This window comes from Suricata suricatta, chromosome 6 (genome assembly GCF_006229205.1).
Source record: "Suricata suricatta isolate VVHF042 chromosome 6, meerkat_22Aug2017_6uvM2_HiC, whole genome shotgun sequence".
Lineage (NCBI taxonomy): Eukaryota > Metazoa > Chordata > Mammalia > Carnivora > Herpestidae > Suricata > Suricata suricatta.
The window spans coordinates 81,239,413-81,262,683 of record NC_043705.1 but is presented as its reverse complement, the minus strand read 5'-3'; the positions used below and the strand labels follow the sequence as shown (position 1 = coordinate 81,262,683).

The window sequence follows — 23,271 nt, the reverse complement described above, 5'->3', positions numbered from 1 at the left end:
ACAGTCAAAAGGTAGAAACAACCCAGGGGCGCTTAAGCATCTGACTCCTAGTTTTGGTTCTGGTGATAATCTCATGGTTCGTGAGTTGCAGCCCTGCTCTGGGCTCTGTGCTGTTACTGCAGAGCCCGCCTGGGATTCTCTCTACCCCTGTCTCTCTCAAAATATGTAAATAAGCTTAAAAAAAAAAAAAAGAAATAACCCAAAAGTCCATTGATGGATGAATGGATAAACAAAATGTGGTTTATCATGCAATGAATTATCCTTATTCAGCCTTAAAAAGAAGAGAATTCTGACACGTTTCAATATGGATGAAACTTGAAGACTTCACGCTAAATGAAATCAAAGCCAGACACAATAAGACACCTACTGTATGATTCCACTCATGAAGTACCTAAAGTAGGCAAACTTACAGAAATGGAAAGTAGAATGGTGGTTGCCAGGGGCTGGGGTGAAGGTGAACGGCGTGAACGGCAAGTGATTGCTTCATGGGTACACAGTTACAGTGTGAGATGATGACAAAGTTCTACAGACAGATGATACTTATGGTTGCACCACAGTGTGAATGGACTTAATGCTACCAAATGGTACACATAAAATCACGGAAGTGGTAAATTTTATGTTATGAATATTTTACCACAATAAAAAAACTCATAAAAATCAGTACAATGTGCACAGCATGCTGTCATTTGCATAATACGCATGCACATGTCTTTGTACATATGTATATATACGTATATTTTCCTGTCTGTGTAGAAAATAAGAGTTTGTTCACATGGGAAGAACTAGACATCAAAACAAGGGTGGTTTATCTCTTACCCCTCATTGTTACCGTGCATATACTTGGACGTACATTAAAAAATTAAATGAAAACTTTTTTCTAAACTGTAAATGTTATACCCTGATTCCAACTAACCATGAAAACTAACACAGCCATAGCATAAAATGGTTATGAAATTTTAAGAATATTTCCCATATTAGATGGCTCAATTAATCATTTCTGTAAAGTTTTCACAAGAAGATATTCTTTATGCAAACTGGTGTAGCCACTGTGGAAAACAGTATGGAAGTTCCTGAAAAAATTAACAATAGAACTACCCTATGACCCAGCATTTACACTACTAAGTAGTTTTACCCAAAAGACATAAAAATACTAATCTGAAGGAATACATGCACCACATTGTTTATAGCAGCATTATCAACAATAGCCATTTATGGGAAAAGCCCAAATGTCCATAGACTGATAAATGGACAAAGATGTGCGATAAAAAGAATTAAATCTTGCCACTTGCAACAACATGGATGGAGCTAGAGAGTATCATGTTAAGCAAGACTAGTCAGAGAAAGACAAAGAGCATATGGTTTCACTCATATGTGGAATTTAAGAAACAAAACAAATGATCATAGAGGAAAAAAAGGGAGAGACAAACCAAGAAAGAGATTCTTAACTGCAGAGAACAAACTGATGGTTACCAGAGGGGAGATCGGTGAGGGGATGGGTTAAACAGGTGATGGGAATTAAGCACTTGTTGTGATGAGCACACACACGCTAGTGTTGAATCACTAAATTGTATACCTGAAACTATTATTACACTGTGTGTTAGCTGCTAGAATTTAAATAAAAACTTAAAAAGAAAAGAGACTATTCTTTAAATATTTCACTGTATAGTAAATACTATGTCATTTTTTCACTTTCCAAAATAAAATAAAATGCTCATTCAAAATGAATCAGAAAATACATAAAAGGTTAATGAATAAAATTTTAAAATCGAAATATCTTGCTATAAATGCAATAGAGGTTTATGGTAGGTACAGTTTTTAACCAACTTACTTTACCATGAGCAGCCTGTCTTTCCATGTTAGTAAACAGACCTCTCATTATGTTTAGGGCTGCCCTGTATTTTCTAAAGGGCGTTTAACTGAGACAACAACACACAATATACTTGTGATTAGTCTGATCAGCTTTGACAACTGTTTATATCCTTGTAATTACCACCCAAAACAAGTCATGGACTGTTATCATTAACTCAGGGAGTTCCTTCATGCCTTTTTCCAATCATTTCCTAACTCAACTGCTCCCCAAAAGAAAGACATTCTTATTTTATGATTTCTATCACAATAGATAAGTTTAGCTACTCTTACACTTCATAAAATAAAATCATACACTATTAACTCTTCTGTGTCAGGCTTTTTTAAAATTAATGTTCTTTAGATTCATCCACATTACTATGCATCTCAGTAATTCGCTATTTTTCATTGCTGAGGAGTATTCCATTGCACAAATATGCCACAATTTTTTCATCTATTATCTTGTTGATGGGCATTTGAACTGTTTCCAGTTTGAAGTTACTATGAAAGATTCTGCTATGAAAATGTAGGAACAAGTCTTTTGGTGAACATGTTTTCATGTTTCTTAGATGAATTCCTGGGTGGGGACGCCTAGGTCACATGATGTATGTTTAACTGGAAAATTCTGGTGGCTTTCAGAGAGGAGTTGTCCCCTTTTACATTCCCACTAGCAACAGGGGAGTTCCAATTGCTGTGCCTTCTTTGTCAACTCTTGATGTTGGAAGTCTTTTTGATTTTAACCATTCTACAAGGTTGGGAATAGAATCTTAGAGTAGTTATAATTAGCATCTCCTTGATGACTAGCCAGCCCAAGTACACACACCTTCCTCCACACCGCTGCAGCCTCATAAACGGCTTCCAGGTGTTTGAACATGCCACGCTCCTGCTAATCCCTGGCTCATAATCACAATTCTCTTCTCATAACCTGGAATTCCTTCCCCACCCTTGGCCACTTCCTACATAACTGGCAAATTCTAACTGCCTTTCAGGTTTTAGCTTGAATACCACCTGCTTCAGGAAGCTTTCCAAGACCCGCTTCATGCTTCCATAGAAGGAAACACTTGATTATGATACTGTGTTTAATTACACGCCTTGAATGCTGGGATCAAGTCTGTCTTACTGATTACCTATAGCTCTGGAGTCTAGTGCAGGAAATATTTATTGAATGAAGGATAGAATAAATAAGGAAAGACTTTGGAAATAAAATAATAAGCTATTATGTCAGCTGTCTCTTGAAAAATGAGTAAAACTGAGATTATCCAAAGCACAAAAGGGTGGGGGAACCGCTAAGCTGAACTCACGGGCAAATTTCTAAGCAAGAAATAGCATGAGTCTGAGGACACCCACATGACTCTGTGGGGCTAAGTGATGGGAGGTAAGGGTGGACAAGCAGGGAGGAATTCGAGAGCAAAAGCCAGTGTGTGCTGGACAAAGAAGACAGGCCTGTACCTTTTGACACTCAAGTGTCACTGAAGCATTTTAAAGCCAAGAAGTGACATGGATAGAATCATCTATTAGAAACCTAACTCTTGGTGAAATGGAGGACACCTGGAGGAGGCAAAGCTAGCAATGGGATGACCAGGTGGAGGTTTTCATAATAGAAGGAAATAGAGAGTAATGGGGATGGAGCTGGGGTGCAGAGCACAGAAACACTAAAGAAGTACAACTCACAAGACTTAGGGACTGACTAGATGTAGCCTGAAGGGCAGATGGAAAGGCAGAACACACAATGGTTCAGAGCGCTGGTTCCAGGGCAAGGCTGCCTGGCTCTGGTCCTCATGCCATACTTACTGGCTGGAGGACCCTAGGTGCATCCTTTAACTCCTCTGCCTCAGTTTCCTCATAAGGAAACCTAAGTCATCTTAATTCATAAGAAGGCTATAGGACCAACTCAATAAAGTGCTTACCACACGCCTGATATACATTAAGCACCCAGTAAGTGTTAGCAGTTATTACTATCATTTAATAGGGAAAAGAAGATGAGGTTGGAGCCTTAGATCTGGAAGCAACCCGAACACCTAGTAATTAAAACAATAGTATAGATGAGCCTGCAAAGTGAAGACAAGAACAAATGATGCCACCCCACAGACGAGAACAGGGACACTTAGGAAGTGAGCAGAGGAAGAAAGGAAGAAATTGAGGAGATGAAAAAGGAATGCTCAGTAAAACAGGAATAGAAACAGGAGAGAAAGAGCTCCAGGTCACAGAAGACAAAAACAGGATGAATTTCAACGAGATTGGAGTGGTCAGTGTTGCTGCAAAGAATCCTCCCAAGACAACTGAGAAAGTGTCCAATGGACAGAGTGGCTGAGAAGTCACTCATTGCTTCTGCCAGTATCCATCATGTAAAGAGAAGCCACCGGCTGAAGTGACTGAGGGATGGAAGTAAAGCAAAGTGGCCTCACTGGAAACAAACTAAGATTGAAGGAGGTGGGTAAGGAATACAGACTTTTTAAAAAACATATACGCTGCTGCTTCAACTATTAGCACTAAAGTTTTTTGAGACACCAGTGAACTGCTTTGATTCCTTTGATGAAATGTTATGTATCTTTAGGCTCTAAACTCAATCCAAATCTGCAATTTACTCTGAACATCACAAGACACACGGTAACTTCTCATTGCTCTGCAAATTTTACAGCAGCCTTTGGTCAAAAACCGTAAAATCTGACCTGTATAAAATGTATAATAAATTAACCTGTTATAAGAACTTTAAAGATACATTTTTCTAGAAACTGAAACCTAAAATGTACATCAATAAGTTTGGCTTTGTATTATTTAAGAATGCAATCTCAAACATTTCTCTGATTTCAATAAACAAACAGAGGGTTAAGAAAATAGGGTAGAAGGTTCACTCAAATATAAACCTCAGGAAAAAGATGCAAGAGAAGGGTAGAGAGATTAAAGACTTTGCATTCTCGGCAAAGCAATGAAACCCACCAAGGTGATGAGGATAAAGTATCTTCATTAGCTGTAACTTCCATCACAATGCACTGACGGCAAGCTTCCTCCCAGCACACATCTGAAGCCTTATATCATTCCAAAAGACCCACACAGGGAAGCCGGTCAAGACTCTGTTAAACACACAAACGATTCTAAGTTCTAACAACTCATGGGGCTTCTTCACTGAACACCAGTCTCAACAGCAGGAGCACATACATCGTAAAAACTGTGTTAATGTCTCAGAGCTCCAAGAAGAAAAATGAATATGTAATATGCTGGGTGCTAGTCAAAGAAAATGCTAAGGCTAGTATTTCAGCTGCTTGACTCTGAATAAGGATTCACATTTTGATGTATTATAAACATCATACAGTATTTAACTGCATTTAGCCAAAAAAATATTCAAATACGAAGCCTAAAAAGTAGAAAGAATGTTAACATACTAGTCATTTTCAAAAATAAAACAAGCACAGACAGAAAATGTGCTGATTATTTAACAGAAGGCAGTTTCTTTTAAATGCACTGGCTATGTGTTACAAGTAGGCACCGTGACTATAATTGATTAAATTACTCTGAATCACACACAGAAAATAAAAAGCTAGATGTTGTTTGCATGGATCTCCCTTTAGTTAACTGGATTCTCAGTTTTAAAAGCTTATAGAGCTGAATACTGCTGCCACAGGGGGTAAGAATCAAACAAGTCACTGCTAGAATAGATTATGGGATCATTTGAGTTATGTTTCTGTTCAGTTCCCACAATCAATTGGTATTCTTCAGGGACAGTAAAAGCTTACATGGAACTCTGCTAGAATTAACAGGTTCTGTTCTGCAATAGCTAGCTTGCAAATTTAGGTACAGACATATAAGCCATAGACCTATCTTCAAAAAGGAAAAAATAAACCATTGCATAAACCTTATACTAGCAGCCAAAAAAAATTCTATCAGTAATGCCACTTAGGACAAGCTCAAAATTTTAAATAACGAGAGCACACCTATGTATTTATCAACTTTCCCCAAAAAACATACATTTAGACAAGGAGTATTAAGAATGCTATGTTTAAGTAAATAGGGAATAAATGCTATTACCCTCTTTCCACAGATAAATGTAATAAATGAATAAAGGTGAAAGATTATAGCAAGAAGGGAGAAAACTCTGACAAAGCTTGACCAGAAACAAAACTCATCTGCTCTATTGTTGCCATAAAACAATACATTCTTCAAGCAAAAATGGCATCATTAAGATCAGGCCTATATTCCAGACTATTGCTCATTGCCAAAACAGCATCTCTTAAAGGAAGATGACAACAGACTGAACATTAGATTCTAATTTGCATTCCCACTCCCAACATCTTACCATTCTCTATTCTTAATATTAGGTTGAATCATGTGAAAGTAACATTTTTGTACATCGAAAATGGCCAAATATTGGCAATTTCATACCCTTCAACCTAAGTAAAATGGCCAACAGAAAAGAAAAAGAGAAACTTGCATCCAGACAGAATCAGGTAAAGGGGACTAGCCTCATGCCATAAAAATGGCAGCATTTCTGACACACTGTGGAGGTGAAACGAAGAATTCAAGTACAGACTTGGAATTGCCCTACAAGAGAAACCAACATGGAGTCCCAAATCATAAAGAGAGAAGACTCAGAGATTTGGGCAAGTTGGAGGGCCAAGGACTGAAGCAAAGCTGAATCTTGGGACAGACACTAATCACAGGCCCCACGCTTCTCCCTTCCGGCTGTTCCTACAGAAGTCTTTCTACCCCAAGGTCCTTACTGATACAGATGGCGGCTCCTAATGCAGACACACCCGGAGGAACCTGGGCCTCACCGTACCGGAAGCAGCAGGCAGCAAACCCAGTTTCCTTCAGACATGGCTGGACTCTACCCTATACTCGCAGGAAGCAGATCCTTCAGACAGGCCAAAGCTCTTACTTGGTTTATAGGTCATAAAAAAAAAAAAAAAAAAAAAAAAAAAAAAAGCTAAATGAAGAAAGCCAATCCTGGGCTGTGCAAAGAACAGACACCTCATAAACTTCCCGATTTTCCCACAGCCCCAGCTCCTCCCTTCCCCTCAGCCAGTGTTAATTGTATCAGGGACAGCTTTTCCAGCTGCTGGGTCCCTGATGCTCATGCAGTCTTTCAAAATTCAGCTCTCCAACAAAGGATATGAGTGGGGGGAAATGCATCAGCTAGCTTTCTCATTTGCAAGCAAGACCTGCTGACTCTGGAGAGCAAATGCATTGGGAGACTCTCCTGGGCGTGCGAAACTGAGGGCTAACCAGTCCAAGCTTAATGAAGAGCTGGGAGAAAATAAGAGGCCATGCTACAGGGATCACAGGGACCATGACACTAGGCAGGAAGAGCTTGTGAACGCACCAGTGCCGTGAGGGATGACCCTCCACCTTCCCTCCATGTCTGCTTCCATCTGTCCACCCTCATTTCACTCTGTGAAGATTCAGATCCTAGGATATACTATATTGATCAGCTGAGCTCAGGTCAAAGCTGGCTTGTCCGACCTGAGGCAGGAAGGTGGAGGATCTGACATATGTGTGTGAGAGACCATTTCCCAAAAGGAAACCAGGTGGAATGGATGCTGGCCAGCCAGGATTAACTAACAACACTCACAACAAGGAAACAAAAGTATTTAGTTAGAACAGGAAGGAACTTGAAGCCTGTTACACTCTATGTTTTGGGACAAATTCCAGGTGTGGATACATCTGCTATTGCTCAAGGATGAATAAAAACGAGGAAAATACTTGGAAAATACTTGGACAGGGTACAACATAGAGAATGCAGAAGGGCAAAAAACAAACAAACAAAACTAGTTAAAACCAAGAATTCAAAGCCAGAAAAGAACACCTTCCATACCACAGAGAACCGAACCTGAGGGAGGAAAACAAAGAACTCTTAAGCAAAATTTCCCAAACACAGGAAATATGACAAAGAAATGAAAAATGCATGTGCAAAAGAGACTCAGTAACTAGAAAATTTAATCCTAAAACGAAGGAAACAAAAACAGTGAGTAATAAGAGCAGAAAACATAAGCTGAAGGTGTCTGAACTGACACATGGAAAATTTAATAAGTTATACACATACCTAGATACATAGTGAAAATTTAGAATTTTATGGATGAAAACTTTAAAATCCTAAAAACATCTGAGCCAGAAAGTGAGGCGAGGGAAGGTTAACTTCACTGAAGCAATACATTAAAAAGCTCTATTAAAAAACATTAATTTAATAGTTAAATTCTTTTATTAAAAGATGAATACTAGGAGTGCCCAGGTGGCTTCGTCAGTTAAGCATCTGACTTGATGTCACCTCAGGACATGATCTCAGAGTTTGTGAGATCGAGACTCATGTCAGGCTCCATGCTGACTGTGCAGAGCCTCAAGGGATAATCTCTCTATCCCTCTCTCTCTGTCACTCTGCTGTGCAGACACATGCACACTCTAGCTCAAAATAAATAAACAAACATTAAAAAAATAAGATGAAGACTCTCATGATGACTTTAGAACTAAAAACTATATTCAGTGTACAAGAGAAATACTCAAAGTGACAAATAAAAGTTAAAATAACAAGACCTTTCAATATTTAAGGACTTAGAATATGCCAGGCATTGTGCTAAGCATTTATTTCTATTCATTCAATCCTTGGAGAAAAAAAAAACAAAATAGGTTCCAATATTATCCCCACTTGACAAATGAAGAAAATGAGGCTCACAGAAGTTAAGGAAATGCCCCCACACTCACAAAGAAGGATGGGAGCTGCCAGAATTTAAATCCAGGTAGCCTTGTTCCAGTGACCACATTTGAACTACTCTCTAAATTGCCTGTTTTTAAGGAAAAAGGGCAGCAGAGATCAGGTAAAACCAAACAACTACGAGTGAGAGGTAGTAATAGCACTTTTAGTTCTTAAAAGGAGAAAACATAGTTATTTGCCAATGGTGAAAGATGCAATTTACAATCAAGGAAAAGAAACACTCAGCCCAAGAGTGCCCAAACCTTACAGTACCTGCCCCACAGCAGATGTTTGGGAAGGAGGTGTAGAATGAATGAACAAATGGGTTAATAAGCAAATAAAAGATCAGGCATGAACCCTTTGGTACTGAATTTAAAAACACACACACACATAATAAGAAAAGGAAGCTGATGGGAACGGTGGCAAAAAATATGGTCACTTCTGCTAAAAAAAAAATGTTTGTTTCAAAAACAAAAATTTGTTCCAAAGCGATTGATTAGGGAACAAATTTTCTACTGCTTAAGTGAAATTTTGTCCCTGAAAAACAGGAAGTAAAGGAAGCAGAAAACTGCACGTAGCTGAATCCAGCCACATAGGAATACTTACTTCTCTCTCTCTCTCTCTCTCTCTCTCTCTCTCTCTCACACACACACACACACGCACACACACATACCCTCTCCAAGGTCTACCAGCTTCCTCAGTTCACCACCTGTCTTCATCCACATATGCTGAACACGTTCCAGTCAGATTTCAGATAACTTACTTTCTACCACTTTGCAGTAATTCACAATCTGTACCCTTGCTGACACCCACGTCCACAAGTAAACTTCAGGTCTTTTATTGTGGCATTTATGTATTTCTTAATCATCTAACATACATACAACTCTGCTAGCATCTTTATTAGATCTTTATTAGGCACCCATCTTTTGTGTGTGCATGTCACTAACAAAGTTTTTGAGTGCTGTGCCCTATCCCCCACCCATCAAAAAACAACAACAAAAAAAAAGCCTGAGGGATAATGATGGAAAACCAATTCTCTCCAAATTATCTTTAAGTGTTTGTGTCAATTTCCATCAAAAGTCCTTTTTTCCCCCAGTAGGGTAGGAGGATTTTAATAATTAATTTTAAAGCTCTTTGGGAAAATTAAGTGGTTATTCATTAAAACAATTTTTAGTAAAGAAAAACAAGACGACATTTTAAACTATGAAGCATATCATAAACCACAATTGCAGTCAAACAGAAAAGTCCAGGAAAGAGGTCAGAAAACCCAGAAATCAGCGCATATTTAAAGACAATAAAGATGGCACTTCAAATCGGTAGAAAGAAAATGGGACATTTTCAATCTCAGGGATACGGCGGAGCACAGCATGGGAGGGAAAAGCCTGTGGGGCTGGACAGGCTGCACCGGATAGCACACCAGCGCGGCGTGTCCCAGCTGGGTGACCCTGGATGAGCAGTGTCTTTATCTGTAAAATGAGGACAGTCATTGTACCTACTTCATAGGACTGTTGCAAGGATTATCAGTTATCATTTGTGAAGTATCAGAACAGGCACTAAATCAGTAAATGCTGTACACGTGACATTAAATAAGAGAAAGCAATGCATCCTAAGATAATCTCTCAACTCTTGGGAGCAGAGGGGAGGGATGCACAGGGACCAGAACCTCCCATTACACCACATTAAAGAGGTAAATTTCAGGATTTTAAAAAGTGAGATAATAAAAAGTTAAACTGAGCAGAAAAAAAGGGCAATTCATCTGATCTCTAGATTGGGGGAAACCTTTTAAAAATGTGACAGTAAAGCTATCACAAAAAGAGATTGATACATTTGGTTATGTAAAAATTTTTGATGTACCTCAAACCTTAAGAATTAAGAAAATAACTTGAGGAAAAATAAGGGTTGACATTTGTATGTATAAACTTACAAATCAGTAAAGAAAAGGACACCACCAAGCAATTCACAAAAAACTTTGCCTGTATATATGAGAAAATATGTTACATTATCAGTAATCAAAAATTCAAGTTAAAATATTTCAACCATCAAATTGGTCAAAGTTTTAGAAAAAAAATTATATTGGTGGCAAAAAAGGCAGAGACACTGGTACATTTCTATATGGAAGACAGAAGAAAACTATGAAATCATCTTTCCAGGAGTCACTTTGATTATATATTTCAAAAAAACATTTAAAATATTAAGTAAGGCCCTTTGACCTAGTAATTCAATTTCTGGGACAAAGTTGGAACATAAGGATTTCAATAGAAAAGTTTCAAGTCGTTTTTCCAGAGAAGCAACAGAATCAAAGTAAAAAAGATCTGAAGAAATATTTTAGGTTTCAGGTATAAGGTTAAGAATTTTCACCTAAAAAATTCAACACTTGTTTCACTGTATAGTTAATGTTTAATATTAACAAATTGCAAAAAAAAAAAAAAATCAGTTTTAAAACAAACCTTTTAACAGCATCCTTCTTCGGCTTATCTATAGCATCCCACCACTTTGAAAGGTAAGAAATCTCAGACCATATAAATTTCCTCCGTGAGTCTTCTTTCAGCTTGATGACCATGTTATTAAAAATATACTGAGTCATCTCTCTAAAGTAGTCATCAAAAGTCTTCAGCCAACCTAAATCAAGACACAAATATACAACAAAGGTCTGATTCATATGTCTGATTTCAACTCAGTCACATTCCATTACATCACCTTTGGATTCCCTTAGATGTTTCATTCATATGAAGACACATTTACAAATTTCACAAATGTTTCAAGTAGTGAGATTCCATTTGAACGGACACGAGACTGAAAAAGTCTGCAATGAAAAATAACGCTGCAATGACAAAAATATTCTGGAAACTGTAAAAAGTCAGAAAGGAGAAAAACGAGACAAATGACCTAAGGAAAGCAAGCATTTATTTATGCATAATAATTATAGTATCAATTAAATTATGTGTAACCTATCTCTAATTTAAGAAATTTGTTTTCATTTTAAAAATCTGAACAGCGTTAACAACTTGGCAGTACTACTCTCATCATATGGAATTAAAATTGTATCCTTTCATCCCACATCCAAAATTCCCTACCCATTTTAGTAAGTTTAACTAAGAAAAAGAAAATCCCGAGTACAAACTATATCTAAAAGCCAGCAGCAAAGCAATAAGGTAATTAACAGCACTATTATGAATACAGAGAAGTAGAATTTTGCCAAGAACAGGCATTAGTTTCCAAAGGCTGTAAATTACTCCATTTTTTGGAAGCACAGACTGACACTAATAAAACAACACAAGTGTATACTTATATATAAAAAGTCTTTTTCAAAAAAAATTGTAGATGTTAATGACTTAGTTCTCTGACTTTTCCTACTTCTCAAATAACCTGGAAATTTTATCTAAAGATTATTTGCAATTTCACTATGAAGAAACATTTCTAACAAGACCCATAGGTCTAAGCAGAGCCCTATCTAGCAGAGTATTGAAGCAACATGGTAAGTGGCAGAGGCAACAACACACAGCTACCATTTCTATCTACTAGCCAAGTGGACCCTCCGGAGAACAATCTCTTACCTATGAAAGCTTATAGAGATAGGACCTTTCTACACATCCAGGCTAAACTACTGCTCTATTTTTTTCTAAACTCAAAACATGTGGGAGGACTAAAATATAAGGGATCAACTGGTTTTCTCTTTTGTCTATAATTAATATTTGAAGTATACTATTTTGACTGGAAAAAAATGAAATTCTGCTAGGGCAGAGAAGACAATACAAGTATTTTGACAATGCAAGCATGAGCTTCTGAAAAGGGCACTGCTACTCTAACTGTATTTCTCACTTTTGCTTTAACTAAAATCTATCCATTCATTCTAGAGTTATTTACTGAGCATGTACAAAGTGACAAGTATGAAGTTAGAAGCTAAACAGGAATGCAGTGGAAAATTGTCTTTACAGGACTTTCTTGATCTGGGGCACTTTTAAGCACTTTTATTTATTTATTTATTTATGTTTTATTTTTATTTTTGAGAGAAAGAGAAAGAGAGAGAGAGAGAGAGAGAGAGTGAGTGTGTGCAAGGGAGGGTCAGAGAGAGAGGAAGACATAGAATCCAAAGACAGGCCCTAGACTCTGAGCTAGCCATCAGCACAGAGCCCGACGTAGGGCTTGAACCCATGAACCGTGAGATCATAACCTGAGCTGAAGACGGATGCTTAACCGACTGAGCCACCCAGATGCCCCACTTTTAAGTACTTTTAAGTCACCAAAGAATGGTACCTGCATAATTCAACTTTTCCATGTTGAAATGAAAAGCCTGCACCTATAGAAAATTCAAAAATATCTCACGAAACAGTGGTCTGCAAAGAATCCCATCTTTCTTGAGGAAGGTACAAACCTGGACTCCTGTCCTAGCACATGAAGCCAAGATCCACCTCTGGCTTCCCAGGAACGAGCAAAGAAAATCTAACCTATCCCTAAATGGGAATGTTCTCACTTGCTGATGACCATGCCAACACCCAAGAGAAAAACAAAAACAAAAACAAAAACATTTCAAGTGCTCAGACATGAGCCTAGGATATAATACAGCACTTGATAAATATTAGTTGCTATCATATTCTTCATCATGTTTTTAATTTCCCTGTCCCCGTCTAGAAAAGATATTTTTAACATCTAAATTTTGAAAAAGATACATTTATTTAAAATGTTTAAACTGCTCCACATCTTAAACATACTGATTACCCAAAATTTTCGTTTGCAAAGGATTCATTCTATGGCCATTAAAGGCTGAACTGTGACCCCTCAACATTCCTATGTTGAAATCCTAAACCTCAGTACCTCAGAATATGACTGTATCTGGAGACAGGGTCTTTAAAGAGCTGATTAAGGTATAAAAAGGTCATGATGGTGTGCTCTAATCCAATATGTTCTTTTAAGAAAAAGCAATTGGACACAGATATACACAGAGGAAAAACCATGTGAAGATAGAGGAGAGAGAAGACAATCTTCAATCTGAGACAAAGAGACCTTCAGAAGAAACCAACACTGACAACACCTTGATTTTGGACTTCCAGCTTCCAGAACTGTAAGGAAATAAGCCACCCAGACTGTAGAACTTTGGTATGGCAGCCCTAGCAAACTAAGAGAATCCTAGAAAAAACAGAAGCTTTGTCACCATCCCAAAAATAAAGAATGCAATGTGAGAAGAATTTTTATTACCACATACCATCATAATATCTAATTGAATATGTATCTACCTCCATATTGCAAGACTGAGCTGAAATCAAATGTAAGTAACATCTATGTCTGCACCACGCTATTATTACTAAATATGTGCAGTAAGAACCACATAAATTATTGAAATCACTCTATGAGAACTATTGTCTTTAAGATATCACTCATAACTTTTACCTACATTTTAACAAAGGTCAAAACTAAGTGATAATCATTTGGCTGTTTACTCAATAAAAGAACTATGAACAATGGAATGACTCCGAAATTAATTTAACAACAAAACTCTAGTAATCTAACATAGAAAGCAAATTTAGAAGAAATCATCTTTATGAAGATAAATAAGAAACAAGTTTCTTTCTCTTCTCTTTTAAGTACAATTACTGTTATAATTTATTATTAGCTACGACCCTTTCAAAGAATAGCTTACCATGGGAGTTTTCATAAAGGAACCACAGTCACTGATTAATCCATTTTGCCTTCGACACTTCATTCACCCTTCAACAATCATGCAGGATATATGTCAAAGATATTTACATGAGCCAAAATACATGCTCAGAGATATCAACTTAAAAGCCTGCCATAAAGCTCATCTATAATAGATACTAATATCACTACAATATAGCACAATTAATGAAGAATGAACTAAAAGATAGCCTCTTGCAGCTTTCAATATTGAGTAATCCAACAGTAAATTAGCTTTTATTGCTCTTATACAATAGAGTAATCAAGTATTCCCTTTTACACTGAATTGGCTCTTTCTTTTCCTAAATTACTATAAAACTACAATTATATATTAACATGAGACCAATCAGAAGGATAGTATTTTATGAAAAGTTGTACGGGATGAATCTTTGTGACATAAAATTAGATTCCTACTTCTGGATTTAATAATCTTAGGACATTGAGTTGCAAACTGATTTACTTAAGTGGTCAATTCACAGCCTTTTTCTTTCCCTTGAATACACTTGGAAATTGAACCAGGGCTGGAACAGCACAAAGAATACCTTTCCATTTACTGTGTTCCACTCTAACAACACTCTAACCCATAAAACAGCTAATTGCTATTTTTAAGTAAGTGGGGAAATATTTGCAACAAAGAATATGCAATTAGAAGTTTTATATGGGGTGTATAACTCTAAATTTGCTGTATTTTATCATTAAAAAAATTTTAAGTTTTAAGGACACTTGGCTCAGTTGGTTAAGCACCGACTCTGGACTTTGGTTCAGGTTATGACCTACCAGTTCCTGAGTTCAAGTCCTGGATTAATAAGGTTTGGGATTCTCTCCCCCTCTCTCTCTCTGCCCTTCTATGTGCATGCTCTCTCTCTCAAAATAAATAAATAAAACTTAAAAAAATTAACTTCTATAATATAAAGCCTAATAATGTTGAAAACACTACTGCTTATTTTTAATGTGCATGAACAATTAAGCACCTAGTGATTGTTAGCCGACAAAACACCATTTTTCAAAATTTGACTCCTGATCTAGCTTTGTAGTCTAAAATCTTTATGGCGATCTGATCCTCTGAAGGAACACTTAGTTTTACTTGACTCAAGGGCATATACGGCACCAATTTAGGACCTGCGCAAGGGTATCCCATCCTGATCCCTGGACTTGAGGGATCTTCCCATTCTTCCTCTGACCATATCCCTTTCACACAATAAATTCACAAGGCAAAGAACGAACTGCCCATCCAGAGCCTGCCTTGACCTGCCTTCCTAAGTACGAGGACCCAGAAATGTGTGTCTAAATAGACCCAAATTAGTTTCCAGAACCCAGCAGGGGCCTTCCTTACATCTTTCTAAAGGACAGTCAACCTGCAGGCAGTAATCTTCATTGCCTGGGCAACAGCAGGGGGATACAGTTTGCAGGGGTGTGGGAAGAGTGTTGGCATGTCTGTCTGCAAACAAAGCCCCTCCCAGTTTAGGATGTGCCATTTCTGAGGGAGGGGGCTGGGCTGCCCCAGACGCTGGCTCTTCCCACAAACTCAACATATGCCAGTGGGGAACTGGAGCCCCGGCAATATCAACCCACACATGGCCTTCCTGTTAACTGTGCTATTTCTCAAGTTTAGAGGGAAAGACCTATTTTACTTATAGTGTCTCAGTTTGATTTATAACTTTTAAATGTTTACACAAAAGGGTCTGAGGGCCTCTACATTCTTTTGCCCCAACCCCTACAAATTTGGGAACCTACAAATTGAACTCCAAATCAGTTAATTCTCGTAACTCTAGCACCCGGTATGAAGCCTACACCATCAAGAGTTGAATAAACACATGACAAATGAATGAAATGTATGGCCAAAATAATAGGGATAAAAAGGTATATAGAGCATAAATGCAATTTCATTACTTCAACTAGAAAGGAAATAAAAAGGAAAAGACACCATGCATACACATTTAGCTCTAACACATCATTATCTGTTCTGATGCTAACCTAATTATCTTTAATCAATATCTTTAGGTTACTAGTTTATATTTAAAAAGGCTCTGTCAACCCTAAGATAATTTAAAATATGCATCCCAAAGAAGGCATGCCCCTCACATCACTGTTACACTGTTGTGGCTTTCACTGCTACAACAATGATTTTTTAATGACTACACTAATTGTACTCAAAGTTAAATAGGAACCAACTGTTAAGAAAACATAATAAAGTTTGAATCAAAATAATTATAACCAGATAATAATTATTTAAAAACTTCAACTTACAGCTGCACGTTACTTCCATTTTAACATAAAACTCTCTAATAATAAATAAAACAAGGATTCATAAAACAAGAAAGCTGCTTTATCTTAGTAACTAAGCCATCATCTACCAACAAAAGATCTACAGGCTTCCTCCATCACTTGTCAAATCCTTCCATATTTGACCGTAACATCCAGTCTTACAGTTAAGACACTGCATACCATGTTGTTATTATCATAACTCAAATCAGCTGCTGATTAGTTTTAATTCCAACACTTCTATTATAAGTTGAACTTGTTTTCCCCCATGATAAATTGTGAGTTTTAATTAATGTCCTGTTCTAGTTTATTCATTCAAATACAAACCAAGCATCTAAAAAGGCTAATAAATGAAAACAGATTCTACAATGAAAATAAGAAAAAAAGGCTATGGGAATAAAGAAGTGGTAAATTCCTAGCAAAAAGATACAGGAAAGATTCTTAGAATAGTCATCATCTGGATAAAGGAAAAAGGTGCTAGATCCCAAATAGAAGGAAGAGCATATGGAAAAGACACTACGCCATGAAGGTCTGTGTCAATTTCAGGGAGAAGGCAGCCAGGTATGGCTGTCCTGGAGCTTACATGGTGGAAGTACATTGAGAAATACAAATAGAGGTGGGGGCCACATCACTGAAAATCTTCCAAGCCATTCTTGTTTCTTAGTGAAGAAGTTAAGGTCTACTGTGTTTTTAAAAATGACTGTACTGTGAGTGTAAAGGATACACTTTAGTGTAGAAGACAAATAGGAAATGAGGCCAATGCAAAAATTCTACTAAAAAAATGATTACAGGAATAGAAATAAGAGGCCAAGCAGGCAAAATGAAGAGAATGTGCTGACTGGAGTTTCCAAGAGAGAGTAGAGAGTCAAAGATGAAGATGAGATTTTCCAAAGACCTAAACCTGCAGAATCCTACAAATGCTTCTGAACTCAGGTTGCCAGAAAACCTCACCGTTTTCCTGGGTGACTGTGTCATCTAATAGATTTCAAAGCATATCAGCTTTACTTCCACTAAGGTGTTTGAGATACAGCACTTTTTGAACCCATGTAAGATGCTGTCACTGGTAATTCTATCTCACACCACAGGAACCATTTGCATCACTGTTAGGAGAGCTGGAGTTTTGTTCATCCTGCAGCTAGAATACGTATAATGTCCAAGTGTGACCCTTTATTGCTTTTCTAAATGCCCTTTAAAAGACCTGTGTACCTTGATATGTGAGACCTGCAATTATGAGATCAACCCCCACAATAATTTCTAAATCTGTGCTAAAGTCACTGCCCTCCCTTGTTAAGGACTCCATCCCAGAGCATCAATTCACATGGCGTAGGACACTTCGGGCCTACTAAATCTTCCCCAAACAGAGCATAGTGCTTTGAAATAATGAGACAGGTCTATTATATGAGAGACATTATTAGAAGTAAAAAAAAGTGACTTTCTTCAAGGAGTTACTCATAGGGTATGTGACGCTACTTAGACTTATGAGCAGGCAAATACTGGGCGTGTTATCAAAGTTTCTAACAGAAACTATTTAAAAGCTGGAAAATACTGCTTCCAAATTACTTTCTAATTGTAAAGTATGTAGCAATGAGGAAAACTACTCACCATCTCAGGGACTCAAGTAGTATTTAGAGACAGAGACATCCATTTCAATAAGGAAAACCCAGAAAAAAAAAACAAAGGATGAGGAATAGTATGGTGAGGTGTCTACTTTTCTAAAATCATTCATAAAATGTTTTATATGATTAAAAATACTAAAGTAGATGACATTTGGCTTGGGAACACTTAAAAGACCTTCCTCCTGGAAGCTTTTCCTGTGAGTTTCAGAAGTATTACGTTCAAGAGACAGTATTAAGTAGTGGTTATAAGTCCTAATTCCAGAGTCAGAGGGCTTAGGTTCAGGCCCAGCCCTGCCACAAACACATTACCTGGACTCTCTTCTACCTTAGTTTTCTCATCTGTGAAATGATGGTAATAATACGACTTTTGTCATGAAGTTGCTGAGAGCAGTAATGGATTTAATACATGTAGAGTATGTAGAACAGTGCCTGAAACATAGTAAATTCCCGTAAGTATTAACAATTATTTATATAACCGGTGCAGTGGTGAGCTCTGAAGCACTCAGACTCAAAAGACAGACAAAAGGAGCCACAATAGGAGAATGGGGGAACATGTATGACAATCACCTGCATCTCTAGGTAATACCTGATACATGTGTTCCTAAGGAATACAGTCCAGTCAGAGCCCCAATGGACTTTCCCCCTCTAAAGCAGAACCTCAATATACCAACTCCATAGATCTCTTTAAAAGATAATTCTAAAGAGCCATGTAAATATTTAACTAGTACTGCCAACATTTTCTTAATTAAGATTGCCAGATAAAATACAGGATGCCAAGTTAAATTTGAATTTCAGACAAATAATGAATAAATGTTTACTATAATTGCATCCCATATGATATTTGTAACACATATATACTAAAAAAACTATTCATTATTTACTGGAAATGTAAACACTTTTTTTAAGCCAAATCTGGCGACCCTATTAACAACCTAAGGTTCAGATAAATGTGCTGAATTAGCTAATGCCTATAAAGTAAGAAAATCATTTGAACTAAATAACGTATCTTGAGAGGCAGCATGGTAAACGGAAAGAGCACAGCGCTCAGAATCAGGCAAACCTGAGCTTTAATTGCCATCCTGTGCCGACTTCTAGCTGATGGATCCTGAACAAATTGGTATACCTGCCTTAGTCTCACTGTCCTCACCTGGTGAATGAGGCTTAATGTATTGGTGTTGAGGGTTGCACAACGGATTACACACTCTGATGTAAGACAGGCAATGAATACCAGTTCTTACTCACTTCTTCCTCATACTATCTGAGCTCCAGAAACCCAGATTTCCCACCACAGCAGCCAAAACCCAAGAACTCACTTCATCTCTCCACCACTAACCAGAACAAAGGCTTCCCAGACTGTGCCCACAAACGTCCCGTCTCCTCAGCAGCTCCTTCCACCGGGCAGGACCCTCTGGAAGCCAGAATTCCAAGCCTCCCCTGCTTTCACCCACCCACATTGCCCAACTGTGGCTGACCACAGCTCTTCTCTTATGACTATCCATAATATGTGAACGGAGAAGCTTCAAAAATAACATTACATAGTGATTTCCTCATGTTTTGTTCTCTTTTTCTTTTTAAGAATAAGAGCACATAAACTCATTTCAAATGCAAAATTCCGTTTTAACTTTCCACCCAAAAAAAAAGCTGAAAAGTTCTACTCACTCATTTGAATCAATAAAAACTCTGTAAAAGAACAGCAAAAGCACAAAAGAAAATTATTTTCTGGTGTGACTCTCATGCCTAGGTCTCCCTTCTATTTGGAGTCAGACCACATGGGGGATTATTTTCTAATGTTCATTTTACAAATTGCTTAACTAACAATATGCTGTCCAACTTTCCATTTAGTGCACCTTATCTTCTCTCCACACACTGCGATTTCTTTGAAGGAAAATTAACTAAATATTTCAGCAGTTTAAGTAGTGGGAAGCAAAGGATTAAGATTGTAGATACAAAGGTGCTGTAATTGTGTTTTAATCAGCTTATTAAATATAACATGAACATGTATCAATCAACTAACATTTAATTTCATGGTCTGTGATTCAAAACTTTTCAAAAGCGTAACAGGACAAAGTTATCAGCATTGACTTAACAATTCCTTTCCAATTTTGTTTTAACTCAATGTAAACCATATAAAATATATGACAACTGTTACATGTCCTCATGGACTAGAAGAAGACATAATTAGAAATTTATTAAAATACAAACATAATTTGAAATTCATCTGTCGTGTGAGATATCAGAACATGGTCCAAAAGAAAAATATCTACATATATAAAAACACAGCAACATAATTCTATAGTTCTTAAACTTAGGGAAAATATAGGAATCTTTTAAAAATCTATTTCAATCCTTCTATTTCCAACAGACGGAATTCCACTGATGAAACAAACTACTGACCTAAAGTTTTAAACTGGTGCTGCAGAAAATACAAACAAGTCTCCATAAATCTCATTTAGAAAGTAACCCCCTTAACTGCACATTCATTTAGGAATATTCTACAAAGATTTCCCACTACAGAGTCACATTTTGACTTGGAATGTTTGTTCACATACTTCTCTCTTTTCCTCCACTGAGAGTGTGGTTCTTCATGATCTGAATGATTTGGCTTGTTACAAAATTACTTAGTTTACCTAAATTCTACTTTTGTTAAGGAGTGGTGAAAATTATTAAGGAAAGTCAGCAGGTTCTATTCTCTAGCATTTTGCTTGATGGTAAAAAAAAAAAAAAAATCACTGTAGTTTTAAAAGGTCTGTGTCTGACCATTATTTTTTCCTCAAGTGGAGGAGGGCTTGAGGGTAAGGGTCATTAACATCTTTTACTAAGACAAAAAGATTCAACTGTGGTTGCTAAGATACCAAGACAATGATTCATCTATTGCAGTCAGGACCAGTTTTTAGGGATGTCTCCCCACAGAACAGACAACCACACCAGGCACTGCTAAGGCAAACGAACAGAATCTAAGAGGCATAGACAATCCCTGCCCTCGAAGAGCTTAATATCATCTGTTGTTTGTATATAAAATTATAAAGCATATATTAAATATTTTTTTAAGGAATCAAAATAAAACAAAAGGAAGCTTGGATCTGAAGGGACTTTTTTTTTTCCTTTTTTCTTTTTTTTTTTTTTTGTATTCGTTTCTTTTGTAGGAAAAGATAAAGTAATTAGGACAAAAAGGAAACCAAGTCAGAAGCTCATATGTCAACTACTCAACACAGATTTCCAGAATAATACTGATTTCCTCCATTGCATACCTCTATGCATACTAAACACTTAAGTATTAGAGAAATTCAAATGTTTCAGCATCCAAACTGTCTCCCTGACTACCTCTCACACCCAAAAAAGCAGCACATGTGCTTGCGCCCACTTGGACACACACTACACCAAATCACATGTCCAGACATAAGTTCTAATGTCTTAGCAACAGAAAGAAGATAAATGAATACTGGAATAAAGAAAAAAACCGAAAAGTATTAAGTGAATAATGGTGCCCCTGATAGTAATGATGAAATGGAGGAACTGAGGAGAGTAACAAACAGAAGCCCATGTAAGTCCTTAAAAAGAAGTCTAAGTACATTTCCCCAGAAAAAAAAAAAAAATCCTGCAGTGGAATTAAGTATTTACTCTGTGCCATGTACTCACACTAACAAATACATACACTGAATCATATTTCCCACTGTATTTCCCCTTACCTTGGGGGGAAAATCTGTGGCCCGAATAAATAACAAATGTTGTCAAATGAAATAGTAACAATAATGATAATGATAGTAGTTACTTTTGGGCCATGCATCATGCCTTTACATCTCATCCTATGAAGCAGACACTTTATCTTGATTCTATTAAGAAGAAACTTACTTTCATATTAAGCAACGTGCCTAAGGTAGTCTCATTCTGATGGGGTTGGGACTCTACACTCAACGTCTGCCTGACCAAGGCTCTTAACTACTTTATATTTTGCTTCTCCAAAGTTTCAAATGTTCCCACAAGCGCTCTGCATTTTGTAGTGTAGAGTTTATGAACACAAAATAATTCTCCCATGCAAAATTTTACAGAAAGTAACTAACATGAACAATCAGCACCTTAAGTGAGTACAACTTTTCACCCCCCAAACTAAGACCTTCTTGTGTCTATTACTATTTCACATTGCACAAGTCCTATCCATGAATGGCACCCAAACTGATACAGTGGAAACTCAAAATACAAGACCTATAAAAGGAATATGTTGCTGTCACAAGTCAGCACATGATATTTCAAAAATTTGAGAAATTGGTTTGCCACATTCTTATGAAAATTCTCAGTGCCTACGTGGGCTTAATAACCTGTAGGTTTTTTGGAGTGCAATTTTTACCTGGATCATTATGGGAATGAGGCACCACAAAGACTTGAAGGGGCTTAGAGTCCCACTCATTAACCGCATAGCTAATGTCAAATCCTTGTTTCCAAACTCCACCATCTGGATTGTCAAAAGGAATTAGACTGTAAACATCCAACATCTAAAAATATAAAAGACAAAATAAAGGGGAAAAAAAGAGTAAATTTAACCGTGTATTATCATTTTTTAATTTGAACCTAATGTTGGAAAATATTTGCTCAAAGCTATTCATTGCTGTACTATGAATTCATTTTACTAGATAAAACTATTTTGGTAGACATTAACTGAAGAGGTTAAGGCAGATAACATTTAGTTACCATTCAAATTCTTTAAATGCTACCGTGTTACTTAACTATCCAGATAAATAATACCCTCCCCCATCTGCTTCTAATGAAAAATAATTCCATCCGATTCCTTCTTGCCCTGTTTTACTTCTACTACAATCTAGTAGAAATTAATAGGAACTAAACAGGAAACAAAAAATTTCGGATGAAATGTGATTATGACCAAATATTTCAGCATTTTCAAACACAATACTGGATAATTACTTTTTACTTTAAGTTGTCTTTATTTTATAATTAATTTCACATATTTTAAAACCTGTATCAGAATAGAAATGCATCTACAGCTATGTTTTCATTTAGCATATGTTGTTTACCCTTTTAATTCTAAAATTAAAACTACAACTGAGTCAATGAGGCATAATCATTTAAAAATGGAAGAATTATTTTTTTTTAGCAGCAGTAAGTGGAATTTATTGGTTCACAAAACTGAAATAGTTTATTTTTTTTAATCAAGAAGACAAGTTTATTTTTTCTCCCAAACATTTATTT

The 23,271-nt window shown here is 36.8% G+C and overlaps 1 protein-coding gene across 4 annotated transcripts in view; it reads right to left on the bottom strand.

The window, feature by feature from the left end:
• Positions 1-23,271, bottom strand: part of MAN2A1 (mannosidase alpha class 2A member 1) — a 160,286-nt gene that overhangs the window by 110,039 nt on the left and 26,976 nt on the right. For 2 of the 4 annotated variants that reach the window (XM_029942682.1, XM_029942683.1), the window contains exons 3-4: positions 22,415-22,559; positions 10,972-11,143 (exon numbers count right to left, since the gene is read on the bottom strand). In XM_029942682.1, coding sequence (XP_029798542.1) covers positions 10,972-11,143; positions 22,415-22,559 — 317 coding nt within the window. Of the gene's footprint in view, positions 1-10,971; positions 11,144-14,159; positions 14,228-18,058; positions 18,428-22,414; positions 22,560-23,271 lie in introns of those variants that run through there. The other 2 variants (XM_029942685.1, XM_029942684.1) reach the window with 2 other exon arrangements.